Source organism: Notamacropus eugenii, chromosome 3, assembly GCF_028372415.1.
Source record: "Notamacropus eugenii isolate mMacEug1 chromosome 3, mMacEug1.pri_v2, whole genome shotgun sequence".
Lineage (NCBI taxonomy): Eukaryota > Metazoa > Chordata > Mammalia > Diprotodontia > Macropodidae > Notamacropus > Notamacropus eugenii.
The window spans coordinates 481,173,222-481,195,576 of NC_092874.1; the positions used below are offsets into that span (position 1 = coordinate 481,173,222).

The window sequence follows — 22,355 nt, forward strand, 5'->3', positions numbered from 1 at the left end:
CTGCTGTATTTTTAGGTGACATCAATGTAGAGCACAGAGAGCTGGGTTCCAAGGGCCCTAGCTTGTTCTGCTGGCTATTACTAGTATGCTATGTATTGAAGATGTGAAATCACATTCTGAACCCGTATTTCCAGTACGGAAAGCTATTGGGCATCAGCACTTGTGTGTTTGTGTGTGCTAGTGAAAGTAACTGAATTTGGAGAGTTGGAGGGTGGTTCTGATGAGCTAGAAATATGCTTTATCTTATGTCATCCACAGGAAATCAGTTTCTGCCTTATGACAGATTCACTTTAAGTGCTTTTGTTTCTGTGTTTCAGTCGGCCATACACCAACAAAGTGATCACTTTATGGTACCGGCCTCCGGAACTTTTGCTGGGAGAGGAGCGATACACCCCTGCGATTGACGTCTGGAGCTGTGGGTAAGAAACCTTGCATTTCCCGTTAGACTTTACACTCAGTCTTAAGTTTTGAAGCAAAATAAATCCCTTCGGTAACAATGGTATTTGTTTTCCAGATGCATCCTTGGTGAACTCTTCACTAAAAAACCGATATTTCAAGCAAACCAGGAACTTGCACAGTTAGAACTGATAAGGTAACCTTTTTGAGGGGGGGTGTATTTGAGATGGGAGTTAAATTGTCCATAGCATCAGTGCCATGGAATCTTTGTGGAAATGAACATTGGGCTGCTGTTCCACTAAAGCTCTGTGGGATAGAGATAAAGCTCCGACTCAGCTCCATATGTAGCCTGGGAATCCGGAGGGCATCTTGGGAATGTGTACAAGAGATTTGAGAGTCAGGGGCAGAGAGGAGAAGCAGCTTGTGAAGAATTAGCAGAGGGGAAGAAGGAAGAAAGCGTAGGGATGACATAGAGTCGAGTCAAAGAATACTTGCAAAAGTAGGCCTGTGGGGGAAAGGGAGATTTATCTGCATAGAGAAAGGAAGATGGATGCGGGAGGATCCATGAAGTATGTGCATAGAGCAACTCGAGCCCAGCTCAGACAGCTTTCTCTGAAACTCACAAGTTGCTTACCAGTCTTTTTTTTTTTCTAATTAGGAAATAATTCTCAGTCATCTGAATATAATTTGCCAATTTTGAGAATCTGAAAGGTTCAGAGTGTTATAGTTAATTCTTTATCTCTTGAACAAAATACTGTTCCTTCGGAAGAATCCATATAGTTAAGGTTCTGTATTTTTGACTGCAGACACTAGGTGGCAATGCAGCTTTATCTGTATTTTTCTTGATTTGGCTCAGATTTAACTAATGGAAACTTGCATATATTTTAGACTTATTCTCACATAAATATCTTAATAAAGTTGTGATTATTAATAATCTATAATGTTGCATCATAGATTATTACTCTTTACCAGAATAATCTCCTCATTTTATTGTACCTTACCATTTTTTTATTAAGCAGAGGGTAAAAATCAGCTTTTTACTGCCCCATTGGGCAGACCTTGCTCTTATTTCTGCTTCTATATCAATTTCAGTTTTCGTTTCATTAAAAAATTTGTGGCAAATGGATCAATAGATTTAAAAGCTTGATAATTGTAAAACCATTCTCAATAAACGATCGCCATTGTTACTGAAGCCAGTTTTTAACCTAGGAGAGATCATTTGCTTCCCCCCACCCCAGTCATGTGAAGAACTGTGCCTGTGTGTATCTGGGCACATAAGTCATCTTTGCCAATACTGTATAGATCAACAGGGTTGGCATTTTTTTCTTTGGCACTACTTTTGGGTGATTTAAGGCAAGCATCTGGGCAGACCGGAGGGTGTCTGAATAACTTCTCTCCCTGATTTCTTGTGTCAGTGCATATCATTCAGATTTGCAATAACCAAATGAACCTCAGCTCTTCAAGCTTTAGAATTTACAGATACCTGAAGAGATCATTCATTCCCATCCCTTCATTTTAAAGGTGAAGACACTGAGGCTCAAATGTCCTCAAATTGAGACCAGCTTGACCATGGTCACAACTGTTCTTGGCAGAGCTGGGAATTCTGGTCTACCACAGCCACTCTGCTTTTCATTCCTTTTTTATTAAAACTGCTAAGTGCACGTAACACTGACTTGGAAACTGACCAGGCGTCTCAGCCCCTGCCAGCCGTTTGTCCTGCTGTGGGTTCTGAGTGGTGCTAGGACTGGTGACACTGGTGCACAGTGTCAGAGATCTGTGTGGTGAGCCTCTAGGAGTGCTGGGTCATTAGGCTACTGTCCTTTCAGCCTAAGTGAATTAGGGAGACCCAGGCCCATCAAAGCCCCATTCATCATTTTAAAAGATAGTATACCCTTTGGAGCAAGGTTTTAAAATTAGGCTTGCATCCTAGGTCTCCCCCTCAGCTCCTCGCTTCGCCACCCCTACTCACATGTCCTATTGATGCCATCATTGTCACATCTCTGTGCTGACGGACTGGCCCACCTGCTGGTGCAGGTGCCTCGCACTACCCTCTCAGAGGCTCCCTGCCTCAGTCTCTCCCCTCTCTGGTCCACCCTCCATTTGGCTATCAGGGTGATCTTCCTGATGTGTTCACCTGACCTCCTGACCCTATTACCCCTTAGTTGATAAACTTCAGGGGCTCCCTATCACCTCTGAGATCAAACACTAAAATCTCTGCTTGGTTTTTAAGGCCCTTCCCAACCTGCCCCTCCTAACTTTTTGGTCTTCTTAGACTTTACCCCCTCCTTTGTATTCAGTAATTCTGACCTTCTAGCTGTTGTTGGTCCAAGATGCTCCCTCTCCTGATTCTGTCTTTTTCTCAGGCAGCCCCTGATGCCTAGCATGTTTTCATTCCTTTGCTCCTCTGGCTTCCTTTAAGTCCCTGCTAAAATCCTAGCGTGAATGATAAGCCTTTCCTGATCCCTTTAGATCCCCATAGTGCCTTACCTCTGCAGTTGCCTCCTGTTTAGTTTACCCCATGTACATCTTGTTCCAGTAGAGTTGTTTGTGCGTTTGTCTCCTCCATTAGACTGTGAATGGTACCTGTTGTTCAGTCATTCAGTCATGTCCAACTTTTCATTACCTGGTGGACTGTAGCATGCCAGTGCTGTCCAGGGAGTTTTCTTGGCAAAGATGCTGGAGGGGTTTGCCATTTCCTTCTCCGATGATTTGAGACAAATGATTCTTCCAGGTTCACACAGTCAGTGTCTGAGGCTGGATTTGGACTCAGGTCTTCCTGATACCAGGCCCAGTACTCTCTCTACTGCAGCACCACCTCTGCCTCTTTCCCTAGATCCCACTGTACATCAGGGCTGTCGAACCTGCCTTTTCAAAGAGAAACTCAGTTAAACAGAACATGATGTTTTAAAACAGATTACAATGTGATTCCTTGCTGATTCATTTTGTGTGTGTGTGTGTGTGTGTGTGTGTGTGTGTGTGTATGTACGTAGACTTAGGTGCATGTGTGCATGCAGATGCGTGCATGTATGCACGTGTGTGTGTAGCATGATTGCAAATTAGACTTGTGCAATCCATCTAGTGGATAGCCCTACTTCATCTGTGTACCGGCACACATGTGCACATATATGTACCCCCTTCTTCTCCCACCACCGAGTCTAGAGACTGACTGAAATCAGCTTTGGTAGTGGTGGTGGGGAAATGGGCCCTTTCAGTCCTGACAAAGAACAGACAGAACTGGCCCCATTTGCTTTTTCAGTTATTGCTGAGTTGGGTTTTTCCAGCACACTTGATGTGTGGTTACCTGTTTTGACATGGCACCAGGTGACCTGACAGAGATAGACCAGACTCAGAGGTGGAAAATTCTGAGTTTGAATCCCTCTTGGGACAAGTGTTGGGCAGCTCAGGGCCACAGTGGAGACAGTACGACACTCAGAGTCAGAAAAGATTCGAGTTCAAATTCTGCCTCAGACAGAGACCGGCTTTGTAACTTGAGGGAAATTATGCCCCCTCAGTTTCCACATCTGTCAAATGTGGATAATAGCACTTTTCTCCTCAAGCTGTGAGGACTGAAGGAGATACTTAGTAGGCTATGGGAACCTTAACTTTAAGGAGCTGTAGAAATACTAGTTCGTTTTATTACTTATTAGACATAGAATCACAAGTTTAGAAGGAAATCCTACAGAGAGGTGCAAGGAGTTGCTCACAGTAGACATGTAGAAGTAGCAGAGTTAGGATTTGAAGGCCTTTCTAGTGACTCCCAGTCTTGCCCCTTTTCCACGACACTGCTCTTTGAAAGACATTCCAAGGTCAAAGCCAAGCAGATAGTGAAGGAGCTGTAACTTTACATCTGCTTTCCAACCTTCACTCTAACCCTGATTCCTTCCCTTGCCCCATTTCTGCCTTCTGGCTGACTGAAGTACTTAATAATTACTGGGAGAAGTAGGACAAGAAGGATAGCCTGTCCTTAGCAGGCAGCTTCTAAAAGGGAAGGGACTGTGCAGGACTAAGCTGTTCCCTGGTCATGTCCCATGCTGTCAGGTGTGAAGGGGGCTTCAGTTAAGGGAAGGGGTTTGGTGTGCCTGAAGCAGCCACACAATTGCTTTGTAAAATGTCTCCCCATTGCACCATTGTGGGCTTGGTGTGAAGGCCAGGCCAGGGGAGCAGTTTTTCTGTGCCAATGACAAGTGGCTAACTTGCTCTTTTTGAATGTATTTTTTTAGCCGAGTATGTGGGAGTCCATGTCCTGCTGTGTGGCCGGATGTCATCAAGCTCCCCTACTTCAATACGATGAAGCCGAAAAAGCAGTATCGTCGGAAACTTCGCGAGGAGTTTGTCTTGTAAGATTAGAGTACATGGGAGCAGAGAGAGAGAGAGAGTGAGAGAGAGTGTGTGCATGCGTGTGCAGGTGGGGAAGCCATGGATTCTCAGGAACTTCTTCTCCCTTGGGCTGCTTGGCCAGGGTCCACACGTCCTTCAGAGCCCATCCCTTTATTTCATAGCAGTATCCACAGTGACCACTTGTGACCTGCTAGTAACAAGTTTGATCTGTGAGCAGTGATTTTTAATGAGTATTGAAATTTGGTGATTGTAGAGAGAAGCCTCACTGTGGAACCATGATAAAAGTTAGAGAAATGTCTGTAATACCATTTCTTCCCACGTTTTCCTTTTGTTTTATTTTAAGAAAATGGTGTCTTTCCTTCTTGTAACTCTAAGCTGTAGATTATCTGTGGAATCATGGAAAAGCACATTTCAAAATGTAGAGTAATATAGAAAACTCTTTACACAATCTGTGCCAAAATAACTACTTACTTTATTCAAAGGAAAATGTGTCCACAGAACCTAAGCACAGTGTGGTAAACTATGCCTGGCAATGCCGCCCCCTGTTGAGTGCATTGTACAGGAATGCTGGGCATTCACTGTTTGATACGGTAGCTAAATAGAAGTGATTTTTTCCCTCATCTCTTTTGCGACAGTATCCCTACAGCGGCATTGGACTTGTTCGATTACATGCTGGCTTTGGATCCTGGCAAACGCTGCACGGCAGAGCAGGCCCTTCAGTGCGAGTTTCTGCGAGATGTGGAGCCCTCCAAGATGCCACCCCCAGAGTAAGTGGCGCTGTTATTTGTAAGTGACTGTGAGATGAGTCACCCATAAATGCTCCTGTGATTTCTGGCCAGATGAACGCCAGCCTAGGGGATTGCCCCTTGTCTTTTGTGCTAGCTTCAGGTTTGGGGACATGAATTCATGTCCTTGCTGGGCTGCTTCCCATCTGGGTGATTTCAGTCAGGTCACTGAGACTATCTTTTGGTCTCAGTTTCCTCATCTGTAAAACGAGGTTGTTGGATTTGCTCTTAAGATCTCTGTGGGCTCTTGGTGTATGATTCTTGGGTTCCAAGGACATTGATAAGCTGGCCAGCAGGTAGAGTGCCACAGGCATGGGGATGGTCCTCAAGATCATGTCATGCAAGAAGCAGTTAAGGGACCCACCCGAGGATGGAAAGGATAGAAAGGATGGAGGAAAAACTAACTGGAGATGGGCTTTCATAGGGAAGAGGAATTAGTGATGTGCTGCTTGGCATTGGACCATGTAACTAGAAGAAGAGGGGAGCTCACAGTGAATGACCTCATTTTTTCTGTGAAATAGGAAGCTGCAGTGAGCTTTGGGTGATTTGAGGACGGATGGGAAGGTGTGAGAGAGATAGCTGATGAGGGAGGTAGAAAAGGATTGCTTGGAAGCACGGAGGGCCCAGTGGAGGTAGCCCTATCAGAACAGCTGTGAGATTGTCTCCACTTTTGCTTAGCAGCATTTGTGTATAAACTTTCAGTAATGAATGGTGAGAGTGATCCAAGACTGAGGCTTGGCAGGGCACACCTGGAGATAGACAGGGACAAAGGAAGACATTTTCACCAAGGGGTCAGGATGGGCAGAAGGGGAGAGAGTGGCTACTGCAGGGGAAGGGGATTTCAAATTCTTGAGCATGGAAGTAGTGTGTTTCTGGGTGATGGCAGGATCAATGATTTGACCGTCTGTGGCAGAAGTGAGGGTAAAAAGCAGGTCATGGGAAATGAGTAACTGAATAGTTAGAGAAATGTCGATAATACCATTTCTTCCCATGTTTTCCTTTTGTTTTATTTTAAGAAGGCTAAGGAACTGAATAGTTAGGGTGTTGGAGGGAGAATCCTAGTACAAGGGCAGGAATTGAGAGAAGATGTGTGAGCCGTGCACCAAACCAATCGAGTCCAGGAGGGGAGTGGCACACAGGTCTGTAGACAACAGCCACTAAGATTTTTATTAGGTAGATGTGGATCCACAAAGGAGGAGAGGTTACCAAGTGCTGGAGGTGGGGGGACAATGTGCGAAAGGCCCTGGGGACCAAGGGGTGTTCCCTCTCTCCCTCTTGGACCAGTGAGCTGAGGAGAACAGTAAAGGTATAGCCAGGGAGGCTGTTTTGTCAGCAGGGAAACCAGGTCTTAGGGATTGCTAGAAGCTGGAATGAGTGGGAGAAACAAATCTTTAAGATGAAGGGGAGTTGGTTGTCTGGGGAATAGGCATTCCAGAGGGCACAGTGCTAGGAGTTTGTTTGGGCTTTGGAGGTAGTAGGATTGAGGGGAATGGGAATAATGGATTGGCTAGTGGGAAAAAAAGAGTAAGATTTAGATGACAGCCTACAAGGGTTCAGAATTGCTGAGATGTATGACCAGGTGTGACCTCTTGCTCGTCTCACATCACTCTGGTGCTTTCTGCCACTTTCTCATTCTTGCCCCTGTCTCACATAGAAGAGCTGGCCTCACTCTTACCAAGACAGATCCGTTCCTGTACAAGTGATCTCATTCCATCCTGTCTTCTCCAGCATATAGCCCCCATTTTCATCCCTACTCCCTCACTCACTTTTAGCTCCCTCTCTACTGGCTCCTTCTTGACTGCCTACATATACCCATATCTCCCCCATCCTGGAAGAAGAAAACAACCACCCTCACTTGATCCTTCCATCCCTGCTAATTATCATCCTATGTGTCTTGTGCCTTTTTAGCCAAACTCCTTGAAAAGGTGTCTACACTAGGGGCCTCCTCTTTTCTCATCTCTCCTCTCTCTTCTTGCGCTTTACCTTCTTGTCCCATCATTTTACCCAAAGTCATCAGTGATCTCTTAGTTTTCACATCCAATGACCTTTTCCCAGTCCACGTTTTCCTCCACCTCTCTGCAGCCTTGGACACCCTCTATCACCTTCTTCCCTTGAGAACTTGCTTCTCTCTGGGTTGTCTTTGACACCCCTCTCTCCTGGTTCTCTTCCTCCTCTGATGGTTCCTTCTCTGTGTCCTTTGCTGAACCCTTTTCCAGATCAGCCCTCTAACCACAGGTGTCCTCCAGGGTTCTGTCCTGGATCTCGTCCTCTCTTCTCCCTCTAGACTACTTCATTTGATGAGCTTATCAGCTCCCATGGATTTAATGACCACTCCGTGCTGATGGTTCTCAGATCTACTTAACCAGCTCTAGCCACTCTGCTGACCTCCATCTGACATCTCCGATTGTTGCTCAGACTTCTCAACCTGAACATCCAGCAGACTTGTCCAAAACTGACATTGTCTCTTTGTTCCTTACCCCCAACGCTCTTACCTTCCCTGTCACTGTAGAAGGCACACAGCCTTTGCCCCATCCCTCAGGTCACAACCAAGTGGTCAAGAGCTGTTCCCTTTCCCAGCATACCCCCACACCCCCTAATCCTGGTTTAGTCCCTCATCACCCTGTGCCTGGACTGCTGCTGTTGCTGCTGGAGGGTGGCGGTGTTTGCCTGTCTTCAGGTCCTCCTCCTACCTTGCCACCAAAGTGATTGAGTGACCTCTCTATTCCATGGGTGTGGCGGATAGAGCCCTGGGCTTGTAGCCAGGAAGGCCCAAGCTCAGTCCTGTCTCAGCCACCAGTGGAGCAGTTCCTTTGAAAAGCGCTTCATTCTTCGTCAGTTTCTTCATCTCTTAGATCAGGATAACGGCACCGACTTCCTAGGGTTGTTCTGAGGATCAGACGAGATGCTGTGTAAAATGGTGTGTAAACCCTGCAGCACTCTACAGATGTTAACTCCTGTTAGAAAAGTGCTTTCTGATTAACTGAATGATTATAGGCTGACTTTTCAGTCTGCTTTAAATTGAATGTTGTTTGCATAATGTCTATGCATAAAAACCATTTTAAAGTTGCACTCAGTGGTTGCCACATAATAAAAATTAAATTGAAATTATTTTCTTAAGAATATACAGAAATTAGCTTCAGAGCTTCCAAATTTAACTTAACTGTTCTAGGTTAATGACTTGGCCCCAAGTCTCTTTGCTATCAAATACCATTCCCCAAGTTGGGATGCTTATTGGCAAAAAGAAAAAGTAACTGATGCTGGTGGGTCACTGAGCCAGGTTTAGAGTTGGTAAGAGAAGTAAGAAGAGACTTTGGTCTAGATTTAGGATTTCGCTATCAAGTATCTCACCTCAGACACTTGACACTCTCTAGCTGTGTGACCTTGGGCAAGTCACTTAACCTCAACTGCCTCATCTTGGGTCATCTCCAGTCATCCTGATGAATATCTGCTCATTGGAATCAGATGGCTCTGGAGGAGAAGTGAGGCTGATGACCTGCACAGCCCTCCCTCATTCAAAACAAAGTCAAGTGCAAGTCATGTCATCATTTCTCTGATGGCAAGGTCTTCTTTGGCAACGAAGGACGAACATACACATCAAGTATAATCTCAGAGAGTTGCCTTCAGCATTGATTAGTTAAGTGTTTGTCCAAGGTGGTATAGCCCTAAGAGCATCAGTGGTAGGTCTTGAATCCAGCTCTCAGGGACTCCTGAGCCAGCCTGCTATCTGTTCTGCCATGTGCAGGGGGCTTTTGCCTATCCAAATTAAACTATTTTCATTGATAAAAATTATCTGTAATTGGCTATTGTCACTGTATAGATTTTAAACATCTAACATTTTGCTCTGTTACTTGGCTTAATGTTTCAATGTCATGTATAGCTGATTTAATTTGGTATTGATGGTTTTGTAAATTATGACTTGCTGATTTATTCAGTTGTTTTCAGTCATGTCTGATTGTCTCTGACTCCATTTGGAGTTTTCTTGGCAAAGATTCTGGAGTGGTCTGTCATTTCCTTCTCCAGCTCACTTTACAGATGAGGAAACTGAAGCAAATGGGGTTAAGTGACTTGCCCGGGGTCACACAGCTAGTAGGGTCTGAGGAAGATGAGTCTTCCTGACCCCAGGCCTGGTGCTCTGTGCACTATGGCATCCCCTAGCTGCCCAGTTCAGAGGTGCTCACTGTGAAACAGGAAGGCCTTTGTGCCATTGTTTGAGGTCAAGGGTCTTTTTCTTGCTTTGGAAAGATTTTGTTGAGCTTAAGAGGCCTGGCGTTTTGCATTGAGCATTTCCTAGAGCTCCCCAGAACTTTTAACTAGTTGACAGTATTGAATCCTTCCATTTTCTCTTTTAGCCTTCCTTTGTGGCAAGACTGTCATGAACTGTGGAGCAAGAAGCGTAGAAGACAGAAACAGATGGGGATGACTGAGGACGCATCTTCAGCCAAGCTTCCTAGAAAAGATTTGTCTCTGGGCCTGGATGACAGCAGGACCAACACCCCCCAGGGCATGCAGGCGAACTCACAACTCAAATCTCAGGGCAACACCAATGTAGCACTTGGTCAGTAACATTTGCTTGCTTTTATTTTTTTCCTACTTTTTCTTAGAAAATGGTTAATTATTACATTATTGTAGAATTAGAATACCTTGTTTCTAAACAGTTGATCTCTCTGTAGCAAACTACAAAACTAGGCTTGGCCTTGCTTTGCATTGTTGCCAGAAGAACAGCAGCTATGATTGTTAGCATTATGAGCCTCTCCTCATTGCCAAGGTGTTCAGGGCAAGATAGTGCCCCTGGTTCCCCACATGCCAGGCCTAGGAGAGGAGCAGATGAGGGAGGAAGGGACCCTTCAGCGGGACCAGCCCCAAAGCTGAAGCACCAGAGGTTTTTGGAGGTACATGGCATGAGGGGAGACTTTTACATCCAACTTTCTTAAAGCTGATTTTTTCAGACTCCTGATTCCAAAAGACCCAGTGTACACATCTTTCATGTAACAGCTTTTTTTTCTTCCTGAGAAGATTAAAAATTGATGTCTTTCAGTGTAAGTAATACTTGAGATTAGCCTTTTTCCTTGCAAAGTGAGTTTCTTTAAACATTTACTCTCCATTCTATTGGATAGCTATTAATAAACAAGATGTTTTGTAGACTCTTTGCCTTACCCTATACATAGCATAAAGCCCTTGCCTGCAGCCTCACCTATGGAAGGAAGCATATTTGATCAGTGAAAGGCCAAGGGCTAGTGTTCTGGATTTGTTGCTGGTTGGTTGGGAAAAGGACTCATCTCTGCTAACCTATTACACGTAACCAGCATTATTGCACCCTGCCTTGGTCACCACCATAGCTATCTGGACTGTAGTGCTCAGTTAGGAAGGCCATAAATAATGTGGAGAGTTTTGAGATGATGGTGCTTATGGTGATGACGTACCACTTCCCCAGTGATGCTGAAGAGCTAAAAGGCTCATGGTTTGCTGTTGAATCTCATGGTTCAATTCAGATAACAATGAACAAAGACCACTCCAACATCTAGGATGCCCAGTGGCTGTGCTCTTGCCTTCTCCCCGTTGTAGTCCTAGGGGAAGGCCTCACTATTGTACAGATGCTCCCAAATACAGATGCTGGCCTAAAAGAGGCGTTTTCCCCCTGCCCCTCAGTGGTGCACCGAAGGGCTGTAAGGCAAGTTTGGGCCAACTAAGAACATCAGTAGGGCTTTCTGGAAGAATGCATACATAGCATGGATCTTTCTAAAGTTGTGAAAAGACCTTTTTTTTAACTTGGTTAAACATACGGCATTTTGGCAAGAATGTTAAAGTTTTTTCCTTCTCATAAAGAATTTACCTCCCAAAGTAAACTCATTAAAAATTGAACATTGTCTTTTCAGGAATAATATATGTTAACTTTCCCAAAGTATATGGAGTTGTTGTACGTTGAGACTTTCCTTTGGGCTGTCTAACGTCACCTTCCCCTACATTTGTCTTTTGCTTCCTTTCCCTTTTGGTGTTAGGATAGAAAGGCTGCTTTGCTGGTTAAACACTGTGATGGACTTGGGTATTTGAATGATGACGATTCTGATGAATAATAATTGTTTAAAATATTGTCTTTGGTAAAAAGAGAAAAAAGTAAAAGTAAAAACAGGACAGCATTGAAACCACAATGAATCTGCGGTGCTTTTAAACCTACTGAAGTCTAAACCAAGTGTTGGTGTGGCTGACTGCACCCAAATGTTGAAAATGAAGGTAAATCCTGAGCTTCAGTAGCAGCTTAATAAAATAAACCTTTGTGCTGGAATTTTGGCAACAGGTGAAAAACAGACAGATCCACCAACACCCCAGCAGGAGTCTTCAAAACAGCCGGGAGGAGGACTGCAGCCTTCGACTCAGCCTGGGCAGCAGAAAGTTGAGGCTGATGCTGCCCAGGCAGCTGTACAAAGTGCGTTTGCAGTTCTCTTGTCGCAGCTGATTAAGGCCCAGCAATCTAAGCAGAAGGATACAGCCATGGAAGAGAAAGAGAATGGAGCTGGCCACGAGCTGTCTCTGCAGCTGCGGCAACCTCCGGAACCCAGCCCTCCTCTGTTGGGTGAGTAGCCCACTGTCTGAGCAACTTGCCTTTATTTCTAGAGAGTGTGTTGGGGCTGAGGTGAACAGTGCAGGTGCTGTGAGCCCTACCGTGCAGAGGAGGTGGCTTTGGGAAGGGAAGAGGTCTCAGCCCAACAGCTCTTTATCTAGTGTCCTTTCTTCAAGTGCTGTATTTGCTTCTGAGGTCCTGGCTGACTTGGGTTAGTGTGGCCTCAGGCAATGTCTCTTTTCTTCCTCTTGCTTCCCTTTCCTTCTCTGTAAAGTGAGTGGGTTTGTCTTGATGGCTTATGGCCTTGAGATCCCTTCCACGTTCTTGGCTAGTGTATGTTCCTGTGGTTTGGTGCTGAGGCTGGTCCTGCAGAGGCTGTGTTGGGATAGCTCCCATTCCATGGGATCTGGAGGGCTTGGTTGGCTAGGGTTTATTTTGGTTACTGCAGCTCCGGGCAATGTTTCTTGAGGTACGGATAAGCTGCCAACCACAGCAGGGCCCCAGATCCCCTATCACCGAGTAACAGACTTTTCAAAGGCATGGAAAAAAGGAATCTGAATTTTAGGTCATTTGCATGGGGATCATCTCTGCATTGCACATTTCCCTGTGGCCTTTCTTAAACACCACAATGATGATTGCTTATATTGTTTTTGTTATACAAAAAGATGTATTTTTCTTCCAGAACCTTCTAATGGGCAGAAACCCATTAGTACAAAGCAAGAGAGTAACATGAAAAGGGGTTAAGAAAAATGTCCTTTACTTCCCAGGCTCTTCCTTTCCACTGTATGTATGCTTGGTTAGGCATGGTGCACATTCACAGTTCTAGACTCTACCAGTGAGTGAAATCCATGTTCTTATGTTCATGAAGAACAGATGGGGACTGGGTGGAGCTCATCTTGTGGTGCTCTTTGAATTCAGCCCTGCTTATCACATTTTGTATTTGGTCTTCATCTTAAATGACATGGCCAAAGCGTCCAACAGAACAAGACCATTTGAAAGACTGGTTAGTAAGTTTTTTAGCCTCCACCCAGCTTGTGTCATTACGAAAAGCAACCATGTATTTTGTAGTAAAATGTATTTAATTATTAACATGCCCTGTATATGCTTTTTCACTGGGCCTGGGATCTCCTTGGTTATTCTTGTAGAAAATCATTCACCTTAATTTTAGCGTAGGGTTCGAGAAAGAGAGCTGCGTTCTTCAGGAGAGGAAAAGCTAGATCTCTGGAAAGTAAATTTTTTTGGAAAACTTAGATAAGGAGATTATCCCATTCGATTGAAAAAAGGAAAAAAATGAGGCACAAGTCACAGTAGGCTACTATAATTGGCCCAAGAAAGTTGTGTCACATATAATAATCCCTCATTTAGATGTTCCAAAAGATTCTTCAGTTGTTGAGCATCTCCTGAATGCAAGGTGCTGTATAACACACATGAATGTTGCTATGTGGCAAGTCAGAATATGGCTTATATTCGTAGAGGGCAAGGAAGGATCTGTCCATCCTACCTGGTTGATGGGGAAGGTGTATTGAGGGAAGGGGCACAGAGCCGGGTTTTAGAGAAAAGATTGCAACAAGTGGAGATGTGGGAGGATCTTGTTGAAGGGACAAGGGAGAGGACAGCATGAGCATGTGCTGTGATCCTCAGAACATGGAAGAAGACATCGAGAAGAAAGCAGACTTTGTAAGAGATAGGTGGGGGTGAGTAAGCCAGAAGTCAGAGCTGCTCCTTTTTCTTTGGGGAGGGCAAATTGGGGTGGGGGTGGGTGGGCTTTGCCTGCTGAAGTTCTGTTCCTGGTGCAGAAAAAGACCATCTTACCCTGGTTTAGGTTCTCTCAGTGCCCAAGCATAGTCTGTTTGGCAGGCTCCCTTCCCACCCACCCACCCTGTAATCTCTCTTGACATCTTCCTTTCCCATTCACCTTTCCCTTCACTTTGCTACCAGATTTTCCAATGGACATTTTTTCTAGAATGTTGGCCATTATTTTAATATATTAGAGATCTCTCTTTGTAGATGTTGGGAGCTCCCAGTTCCCAGCCCACTTATAATTTAGTGAATATTTGGGGAGGGGCCTTGAGTGATTTTCTTGGAGTGACAAAGTTATTAAGGATCAAAAGTGGGATTTGAACCTTGGTCTTCTATCCACTGGGCAGCTGGTGGTATGGTGGATAGAGTGCTGGGCCTGGGGTCAGGAAGACCCCTTTTTGTAAGTTCAAATATGACTTTAGACACATGCTAGCTGTGTGACCCCAGGCAAGTCACGAAGACTGAGACGCAATTGAGAAACAACTTCTGTTAAGCCATGCTAACTCTCCAGTTCTACACTGAATGCTTTATGCTGGAGCCTCCTTTTTGCCTGGTAATGCAGTCTTCTAACTCCTAACTTCTAACTCCTAACTCACGTCTGATATTTCTGGCATAACCCCTTCCTTGTGACATCACTCCTGCAGTAGGCTGCCTCTTCTGTGTCAGCGGACATACGCCTAACTGTAGCACCCGAACACAGGGATAATGAGAGTGACGGCTTGTCACAGATTTGGGGAGTTCACTGACTGATGTCATGGCACGTGGCGTGGGTCAGCCTTAGGGTGTCTTTGCACTGAATAACTTCAGAGACTGCTGAGCCATTCTTGAATTGACTTTCCTCTGATCTAAGAGTTTCTAACTTTTGTATGCCATGGATCCCTTGGGCAGAAGTCTGGTGAAGCCTGTTGACCTGCCTGCTCTTTCTTAGAAGAATAGTTTTAAAGGCATAAAATAAAATGCATAGGATTACAAAGGAAACCAATTTTATCAATATAAAAAGATGTACTTTCACCCCCATACAAGCTCATGGACCGGACCCTGCTTTCGTGTCTTCAGTAAGGCCTTAGCAGATATGTATCCACACTGTGAAGCACAGATGGACTTTTTTGCTGTTTCTTATCCACTTCTGTGGCTTCATCTCTTGCAATACTTAGCTCTGTTGCCACGGTTAATTCTGGTCTTTCCTGATAGCCTTTGTCTCCCGCCTTTGAGTTGCTACTCTTTATTTCTTTTCATTCATCCTTTATGCCAGTAAGGCTTCTTCTTCCAAAGCTCTCGTAGCCAGAGGAGGGAGCTCTCTTTCCTTTTGGACCATGCAGGGCCATTTACCTCCAGTTTGGGGTAGTTGGCTCTTGTCAGCTCTTTTCATTGTTGCTTGCTGCTCAAAGGCTTCCCTAGTTCTTCACCTCACACTGAAATGGTTGAGCTTGCCAGAAGTTAGATTTCCAGGTAAGTGAGGTCTTACATACTTAACACATTTAGTGGAGTGAGGATGGGGCTGGGAGCATACGGACATTAGAGGTGGAAATGCTGAGAATGTTTGTAGAAGTCATTCTACGTTCAGGTTTAAATGTAAGAGATTGTTTATCACACTGACCTAAGTGGTACTGAATGGTACTAGGCCATTTATGTCCTGTATACCAATGCCACTGTTATTTCAATACGTGTGTCTCTTCTGATCCCCCACAAAAGTACTGACTGTTTATTTAAAAACAACAACTTCTAAGAGTATAAACAGATGAGCCTCAGATATTTTTAAATGATGATTGTTGAGTTTAACATGTCCATCAGTTTTAATTTTCTCCTTTCCTTCCCAAATTTACAGTCATGTACAATCGTATTTTGGTGTCCCCAGTCCTTTGAAGCTGTTTACAACAGTTGAATTCTTAGGGCAAACAGTAATTAATTTCCCCCTAATCCTCACCCTCAGGTAATCTAAAACTCTCCTGTTTTCACATAGCATATAATGACGATGGTAACAATAACCACAACAATAAGTTCGCCAAGCACTTTACAGATATCCCATTTAAGCTTTGCAAGGCCCCGAGAGGCAGACGCTGTAGTAGGTGAAAGATGAAATGGCTCAGGAAGCAAAGCTTGGAGTTTCTGAGTATGTTGTTTTACTAGGCAACGTGTGCCCATTACTTAACACTGGGACCAGGCCTTAGCTTGGAGCTGGACACCAAATACAGGGGGAGGCAGGTTTTTTTACATTAAAAACAATTAGCCAAGTAAGACCAATTAATTAAAAGGAAATAATGAACCAGGATACATTATTAGATAATTTGATTTCTAATTGGAGGACGAAAGATTAGGACTTTCCAAGTTGGAAGGGGGAGAGTAAGCAGGTGGAATTCCCTGAAATTGGAGAATGAGGTGCCCCGCTTTCCCCCAAGTCTCGGTATTTAGTTAAAGAAAAACGAAACAGTAACTGATTGATTACTTTGGGGCCAGTTTTCAGATAAGACGTATGAACTGCTCAAGCTGTATAATTGTGAGAAAATTTCTTGCATCCATCTTCAGATGTCTGGGTTTCTGGTCAGCATAACCTAGGCCTTTATTTGAGTCTCTAAGCCCTGAGGGGCTGGGAGGCTAGGTTCAAATAAATGCAATGAAGTTTTCTCACAATTCCTATAATTGGATAGTTTTCTCACAAGGCAGAAGATTAAATAAAAAGGGAACTGAGCTAGCTCCAAAATTGAGTCACAAGATGGAGTCGATATGGGTCACTCAATTCCCACACTGCTATCACTGAGGCAGACAGAATTGAGTAATTTATGTCTGGTGCTGAGTTCCAGACCCAGTGATCTATCCACTGTGGTTCCCCCTAGCAGCCTCTAATAGAATGACTGTTCCAAGTTGCTTTGTTTAGCTTGGTGTGAGACCTTGTGACTTTTCTCCCCCCAATCCACCTAGGGCCAGATGAACACGTCAAACACGCCGAGATGAGGATGTTGGAGCTAACCCCAGAACAGGATCGCCCACGAATCCTGCCTCCAGATCAGCGCCCCCCAGAACCCCCTGAGCCACCCCCCCCTTCTGAAGAAGATCTGGATTATCGGACAGAAAACCAGCATGTGCCCACGCCTTCTTCATTGACTGACCCTCATGCTGGAGTGAAGGCTGCTCTGCTGCAGCTCCTTGCTCAACATCAGACCCAGGATGAGGCCAAAATGGAAACAAGTATGGATTATCAAGCAGGCGACACCTATGTTCCAAGTTCAGACTACAAAGATAATTTTGCATCCTCTTCTTTCTCTTATGTTAATGACGGTTTAGGAAGTGGATCTGTTCCGGCCCTAGAAAGACGAAGCTTCATTGGAAACTCAGATAGACAGTCTTTGGAGACCTACAGCACGGCTTCATCTCATTCTGGGGGCCCGCCTCAGCCGCCTGCCTTTTCAGAATCCTTCTCCAGCTCCGTAGCTGGGTATGGAGACATTTACCTCAACACTGGTTCCATGTTGTTTAGTGGAGATAAGGACCATAGATTTGAGTATAGTCATGGCCCAATCGCAGTTCTGGCCAATAGCAGTGACCCTGCCACAGGGCCTGAGAGCGCTCACTCTTTGCCAGCCAAGATGCACAGCTACAACTATGGGGGCAATTTGCAGGAAAGCCCAGTGGGCCCTGGCCTTCTGCACGGACAGACTTGGCCTTCCCCTGCCCAGGGCCCTGGCTATTCCCAAGGATACAGGGGACACATTAGCACATCTACAAGCAGAGGGCGAGGCAGAGGGTTGCCATTCTGAGTATCTGTTTTTCCTCAGGCACATCGTTTTTATCTGGAAAGACTTTTCCTAGCTGCAGTTTGAGGCAGCAGTCCAACAGACTTGAATAATGTTAATTCAACAACAGCTTTATTTTTTATGTGGAAAAGGGTCTTGCATACAATAGTTATAAAAAAAAAAACCTCACACAAAAAACCCACCTTGGCTTAAATTCATGCTGTTCTGAAAACTAGATCTCCTGACTGTACATCTTCAGATTCTAGTTAGCAATTTTATTTTGTATTTTCGCAGGTATTAGTGTATGCTAAACTTGGGGACACGAGCATTTTATGACCCTATTGCAGATCTTCTGAACTATGCACATTTGTGCTTTTTTTTGTAAGTTTGGACCAACTTTTATGTAAAAAAAAAAAAAAAAGTTTGCCAAGAATCAGAAAGGGCACTGATTTATCGGGTATTTTTCTTTTTACAAAGCTACCTTCAGCCCAAGGTCACTGTCAGTCTTTGCACCTGCTTTCAGTGTGATTGTGAAAGGTGTACTTTGTGCTCATTTCAGAAAATAAAACACAACCTTTCTCTTGATGCAACAGTTTTATAAAAAAAAAAAATGGTCAATGTTATTTTTCTTTTAAATTTCCAAATTACTGCATAGCCTAGCAAAATACTAAAATGAAACAATGGGTTTTATATACAAAATATGTTGGGGTGGGGAGGGAAAGTAAGTGCCTTAACAGGTAAGCTTAAAGTTTGAAAAAATAGCCTTTACAACCCATTTTTTAAAAAGGAGATTGGTGCCCTGAATGGAAGAGAGCCCACTCTCTATTCACCTAATGCCCACCCTCCCATGCCCATCACCCTTCATTCTCCCCATTGCCCACCCACCTGACTGCCTTTGAGTCAGGTCACTAGTCGTTACCACGTCCATTAAAAAAAAGGGTGAGACCGAGAACAGAAGAGGATGAAGGTCCTCTCAGTACATTTTGCTACTTGTCAGGAGTTCTGCTCAAAGAGTTTTGTGAGGGATCTGGCTAAAAGCATCAAGGAGAAGGAGGATTTTTATTTTATCTGTGAAGTTCAGTTATCTATGCTATCCCCATTCCCATGGATAACTGAGAGGTGACAGTAAAAGCCAGGGTTCAATAACAGAATGGGAACAGTCCTTTTAGAATGAATAAGGGATAGAAACAGCATTGGGAATTTATCTAATCGCCATCTATTCATTTCCTGTCAGCCTGCTCCATGTATTTCATTGGTTTAATGAGAGCCATTGCCCAGAATGATTGCAGAAGTGACAAAAGAGGGAAATGTTGGGAAAACAGATCCCCTTTACTCCTCCCTCCCCTTTCTTCTAGATAAATTTGACATGACTTGTCCTGAGTTCTTCTGCCAAGTGTTTATGGAATTTTAGTTCATTTTAACATCGTTTTTCTTGTGTAAAATAGAAGAGAATGATGGAAAAATCCTTATTTCAACTGCAAGTGGTACCAATTTTAACTCTCTTTGCTCACAAAGAATCATTTAAAAGGGTAGCCAAAGGTAAATAAGTGTTTCCATTATAACTAAATAGAAAATGTCATCCCTGGAAATTAGAATTGTGCCATTCAGATATTCTAGTGATAGCTCAGTGCTTGATTGGGAGTTTTAAATTGGAAAGACTACTGAATCCAAACCAGTCTAACTTTTAATTTCTAATCTCTAATTTCCAAATGTGTTCCCTCCACCCTTACAACTTTAGGCCCTCTCCTTTATGGAAAAAGAAACAAACTTGAACCCCGTTTCATGGAAAAGGATTTCAGAGCATGTGGAAAGAATCTGGTAAATGAATATAACTGTTAAAACTTAAGGCACATTCATAACTTTTTTAAGTGGTAGAATTTTCCATTTCACCTACTATGAAATGTGTTGGTATCAGTTGGCTTTTAATTTTTGGTGGAGTTTTTTTTGGGGGAAGGGGAGGGATGGGGTAGAAGGAAAAAACCCCAAAGTTTTATTTGAACTTTGAGTTACTAACAACTTTTTATAATTAATTACTACATTGCAGGGAGTGAAGAAAAAAATCTGTAAAATTAGCAAAATAGGTACAGTATTCAAGTATCTGAAGTTGAGTACGGTGAGTCTGGTAGCTTTAGACTTTGCTATAAATGACAGCATCTAAGTTATTCTTCATAGTCACCCTAGAGAATCCTGCTGCCGAGAAGCAGCTAACCTGGAAATGAAGATATTTATGTGACATGAATAGCCTGTGTTTAAAAAAAAATTAAATATTTTATATAAAATTGAACTGTGTTTGGATAGTTTTTCCTGATCAAACATATGTCAGTATATCTATTCATGTTGTGGGAATGATGGGGGAGAAAGTGACACTGTTTTTGGCTTTAGCACTTCAGTCACGTCTCTGCTATAGATACGGCGCTTTAAGGCTTATGGGACATTCAGTATGTCTGACCTTATCAGAGCCTTAAAACAGCTCTGTGATATATGGATCGCTGGCTCCATTTTACTTATGAGAAGACTGAGCTGTGATGACTTGGCCTCTATGTATAATGCTGCTTTCTTGCAAAGTAGCCACCAAAAACACTGCTGAAGGAGCAAAGGCCATTATCCCAGAGATGCAAGCACAAGGGATAACTACAGATAGATCCCTGTATTGGAAGGGCTGAGCATAACTTGGAGGTGGGAGTCATTCGATAATATAGTTGAGAAAAGACCCAAAGAGAATTTTTTTTTTAAGAAGCAGGTGAGTCTAACAGCTACTAACAAGTTAAATGCAAAAAAAAGGTTTCAGTTGATTATGTCATCAGACCAGGGTAAGACCAAAAGGTCTCTCGACCCATTTTGTGTGAGACACTTCACATTCCAACCATAACTGTACATGCCAGTGTTCTTTGAGATTTAGCCTCTTCCTGTTGGGATGCCACTCCCCAAATGAAATGCCATGGAATGCAGAATGATTTTTTTCCCCCAAGAACAAATAGGAGTTTAAAGGACAAGAGATATCTGGGGAGGTCAGTTAATTATTGTAGTTGGGCCCCAGATAAGTACTCAAATGTCTTTTTGTCCCCCCCCAAACAATACACTGGATCAGCCTAGAAGGTATTTTTCATGTCTACCTCAAACCTGGTAACAGAATTTGCAGTTGGGTTTGAAATTTGGTTGCTAGGTTTCAGATTTCAGTTGTTTTTGGTCGTATCCAATTCTTCATGAATCCATTTAGGGTTTCTTGGTAAAGATAATAAGAGTGGCTTGCCATTTCCTTCTCCAGCTTGACAGATGAGGAAACTGAGGCAAGCAGGGTTCAGTGGCTTGCCCAGGATCATACAGCGAGTGTCTGAGGCAAGATTTGAACTCACAGAGATGAGTCATCCTGACTGAGGGCCCAGCACTCTACCTAAGCTGCCCAGATTTAAGACAGTGATTGACAAAAATACCTTGGTTAAGTTCTTTGGATGATTAAGGTAGGTAAGTCATTGTGAAACAACAAGAAGGAATTAGGTGGTCAGTGTTTACTTGTCAGGAATCCAACATTAATGGGCTTGAGCATGTGTGGGTCCTAGGGATGGAAATGCTGCAAGCTGGTAAGCTTGTGAAAGAAGTGGTGCCAGGGGATGGTTTGACATGGATGGGACAGTGGCCTGGCTTTGTGGAGCAGTCGTTCTGCTTTACGGTGAGGACTTAACAGAGAAGGCCTCTGTCCCATGCTCAGGCCCCTTCCTTTTACAGCTGCTATTTAGCTAACACTGTGGTAAACGAGTGAGGATTCCTATTTAATGTTTTATTAATCTTTCAGCAATTCTGCTTGTAGTTTTAATTTAATCTTGTTTCTCTGTGTGTCTACTAAGGATGCCCATGGGCTTTGAATGAACACCCAAGTTCATCTTCTCGCTCTGCTACTTAATACCTGGTTGACTTGGCCCAGTAATTTAGCCTCTGTCACCCTCCAGATCCTTTTCTAAAGCAAGGGGTTTGGCCTTGATTATCTCTAAGGGTCCTTAAAATCTACAGCTGAGATCCAGAGGTACTATTAGGCAGACAACTGTTAGCTGATCTCTCAACGATTCCTTTATAGGAATGAAACGCTGCCAGGCCAGGTTTGGATTGGGGATGGGGGTGGGGGGAAGGGGTGGCATATTTTTTTTCAAAGACATATCCATTGATAAGCTCTTCACTGAACACCTGCTGCATGCCAGACACCGTTAGGCCCTAGGGTTCCAAAGACAGAAATGAAACAGCCCCTGCTCTAAAGGAGCCTGTGAAGCCCTGCCATGTAATTAACTATCCACTGAATGAACACCCAGGAGTTTAAATTAGGGCACCAACAGAAAAGGCTTCATGTAGGAGGTGCTTGACCTTTCAGAGACAAGAATGTACACTAGGCATGAGAGATGGGATCCATGTCGAGACCATAGTTGGAGACCCGGTTAGGCAAACCTACTGGATGGGTGGGGGTCAAGTATAGTGAGACCAAGTTGTGATGGGTTTTAAAAAATCAAACAGTTTCTCCATCCCAGAAGCAACAGGGAAAAATGGGAATTTGCACAAGGGGAGGTACATAGTTCAGACCTGGGCTCTAGAAAATTACCAGCAGCTCCTTTAAAAAGTCAAATGGTTTGCCCTCGAACCTTAATTTTAGAAACTGTCTGAGACCTGTGTGGCCTTGGGAAAGTCACTGACCATCTCCGAGTCACTGACCATCAGTTACCTTATGTACAAAATGAGATGGGTAAGGAGTTGTACTGGCCAGTCTCTCGA

At 43.8% G+C, this 22,355-nt stretch overlaps 1 protein-coding gene across 2 annotated transcripts in view; it reads left to right on the forward strand.

Annotated features, from left to right (window-relative positions):
* CDK13 (cyclin dependent kinase 13) overlaps positions 1–19,887 on the forward strand; it is a 113,251-nt gene extending 93,364 nt beyond the window's left edge. For both annotated transcript variants that reach the window (XM_072599102.1, XM_072599103.1), the window contains exons 9-15: positions 318–419; positions 515–592; positions 4,617–4,733; positions 5,370–5,501; positions 9,869–10,074; positions 11,812–12,087; positions 16,792–19,887. In XM_072599102.1, coding sequence (XP_072455203.1) covers positions 318–419; positions 515–592; positions 4,617–4,733; positions 5,370–5,501; positions 9,869–10,074; positions 11,812–12,087; positions 16,792–17,627 — 1,747 coding nt within the window. In that variant the 3' untranslated portion in view covers positions 17,628–19,887. The remainder of the gene's footprint in view (positions 1–317; positions 420–514; positions 593–4,616; positions 4,734–5,369; positions 5,502–9,868; positions 10,075–11,811; positions 12,088–16,791) is intronic.
* Positions 19,888–22,355: the final 2,468 nt, after the last annotated feature.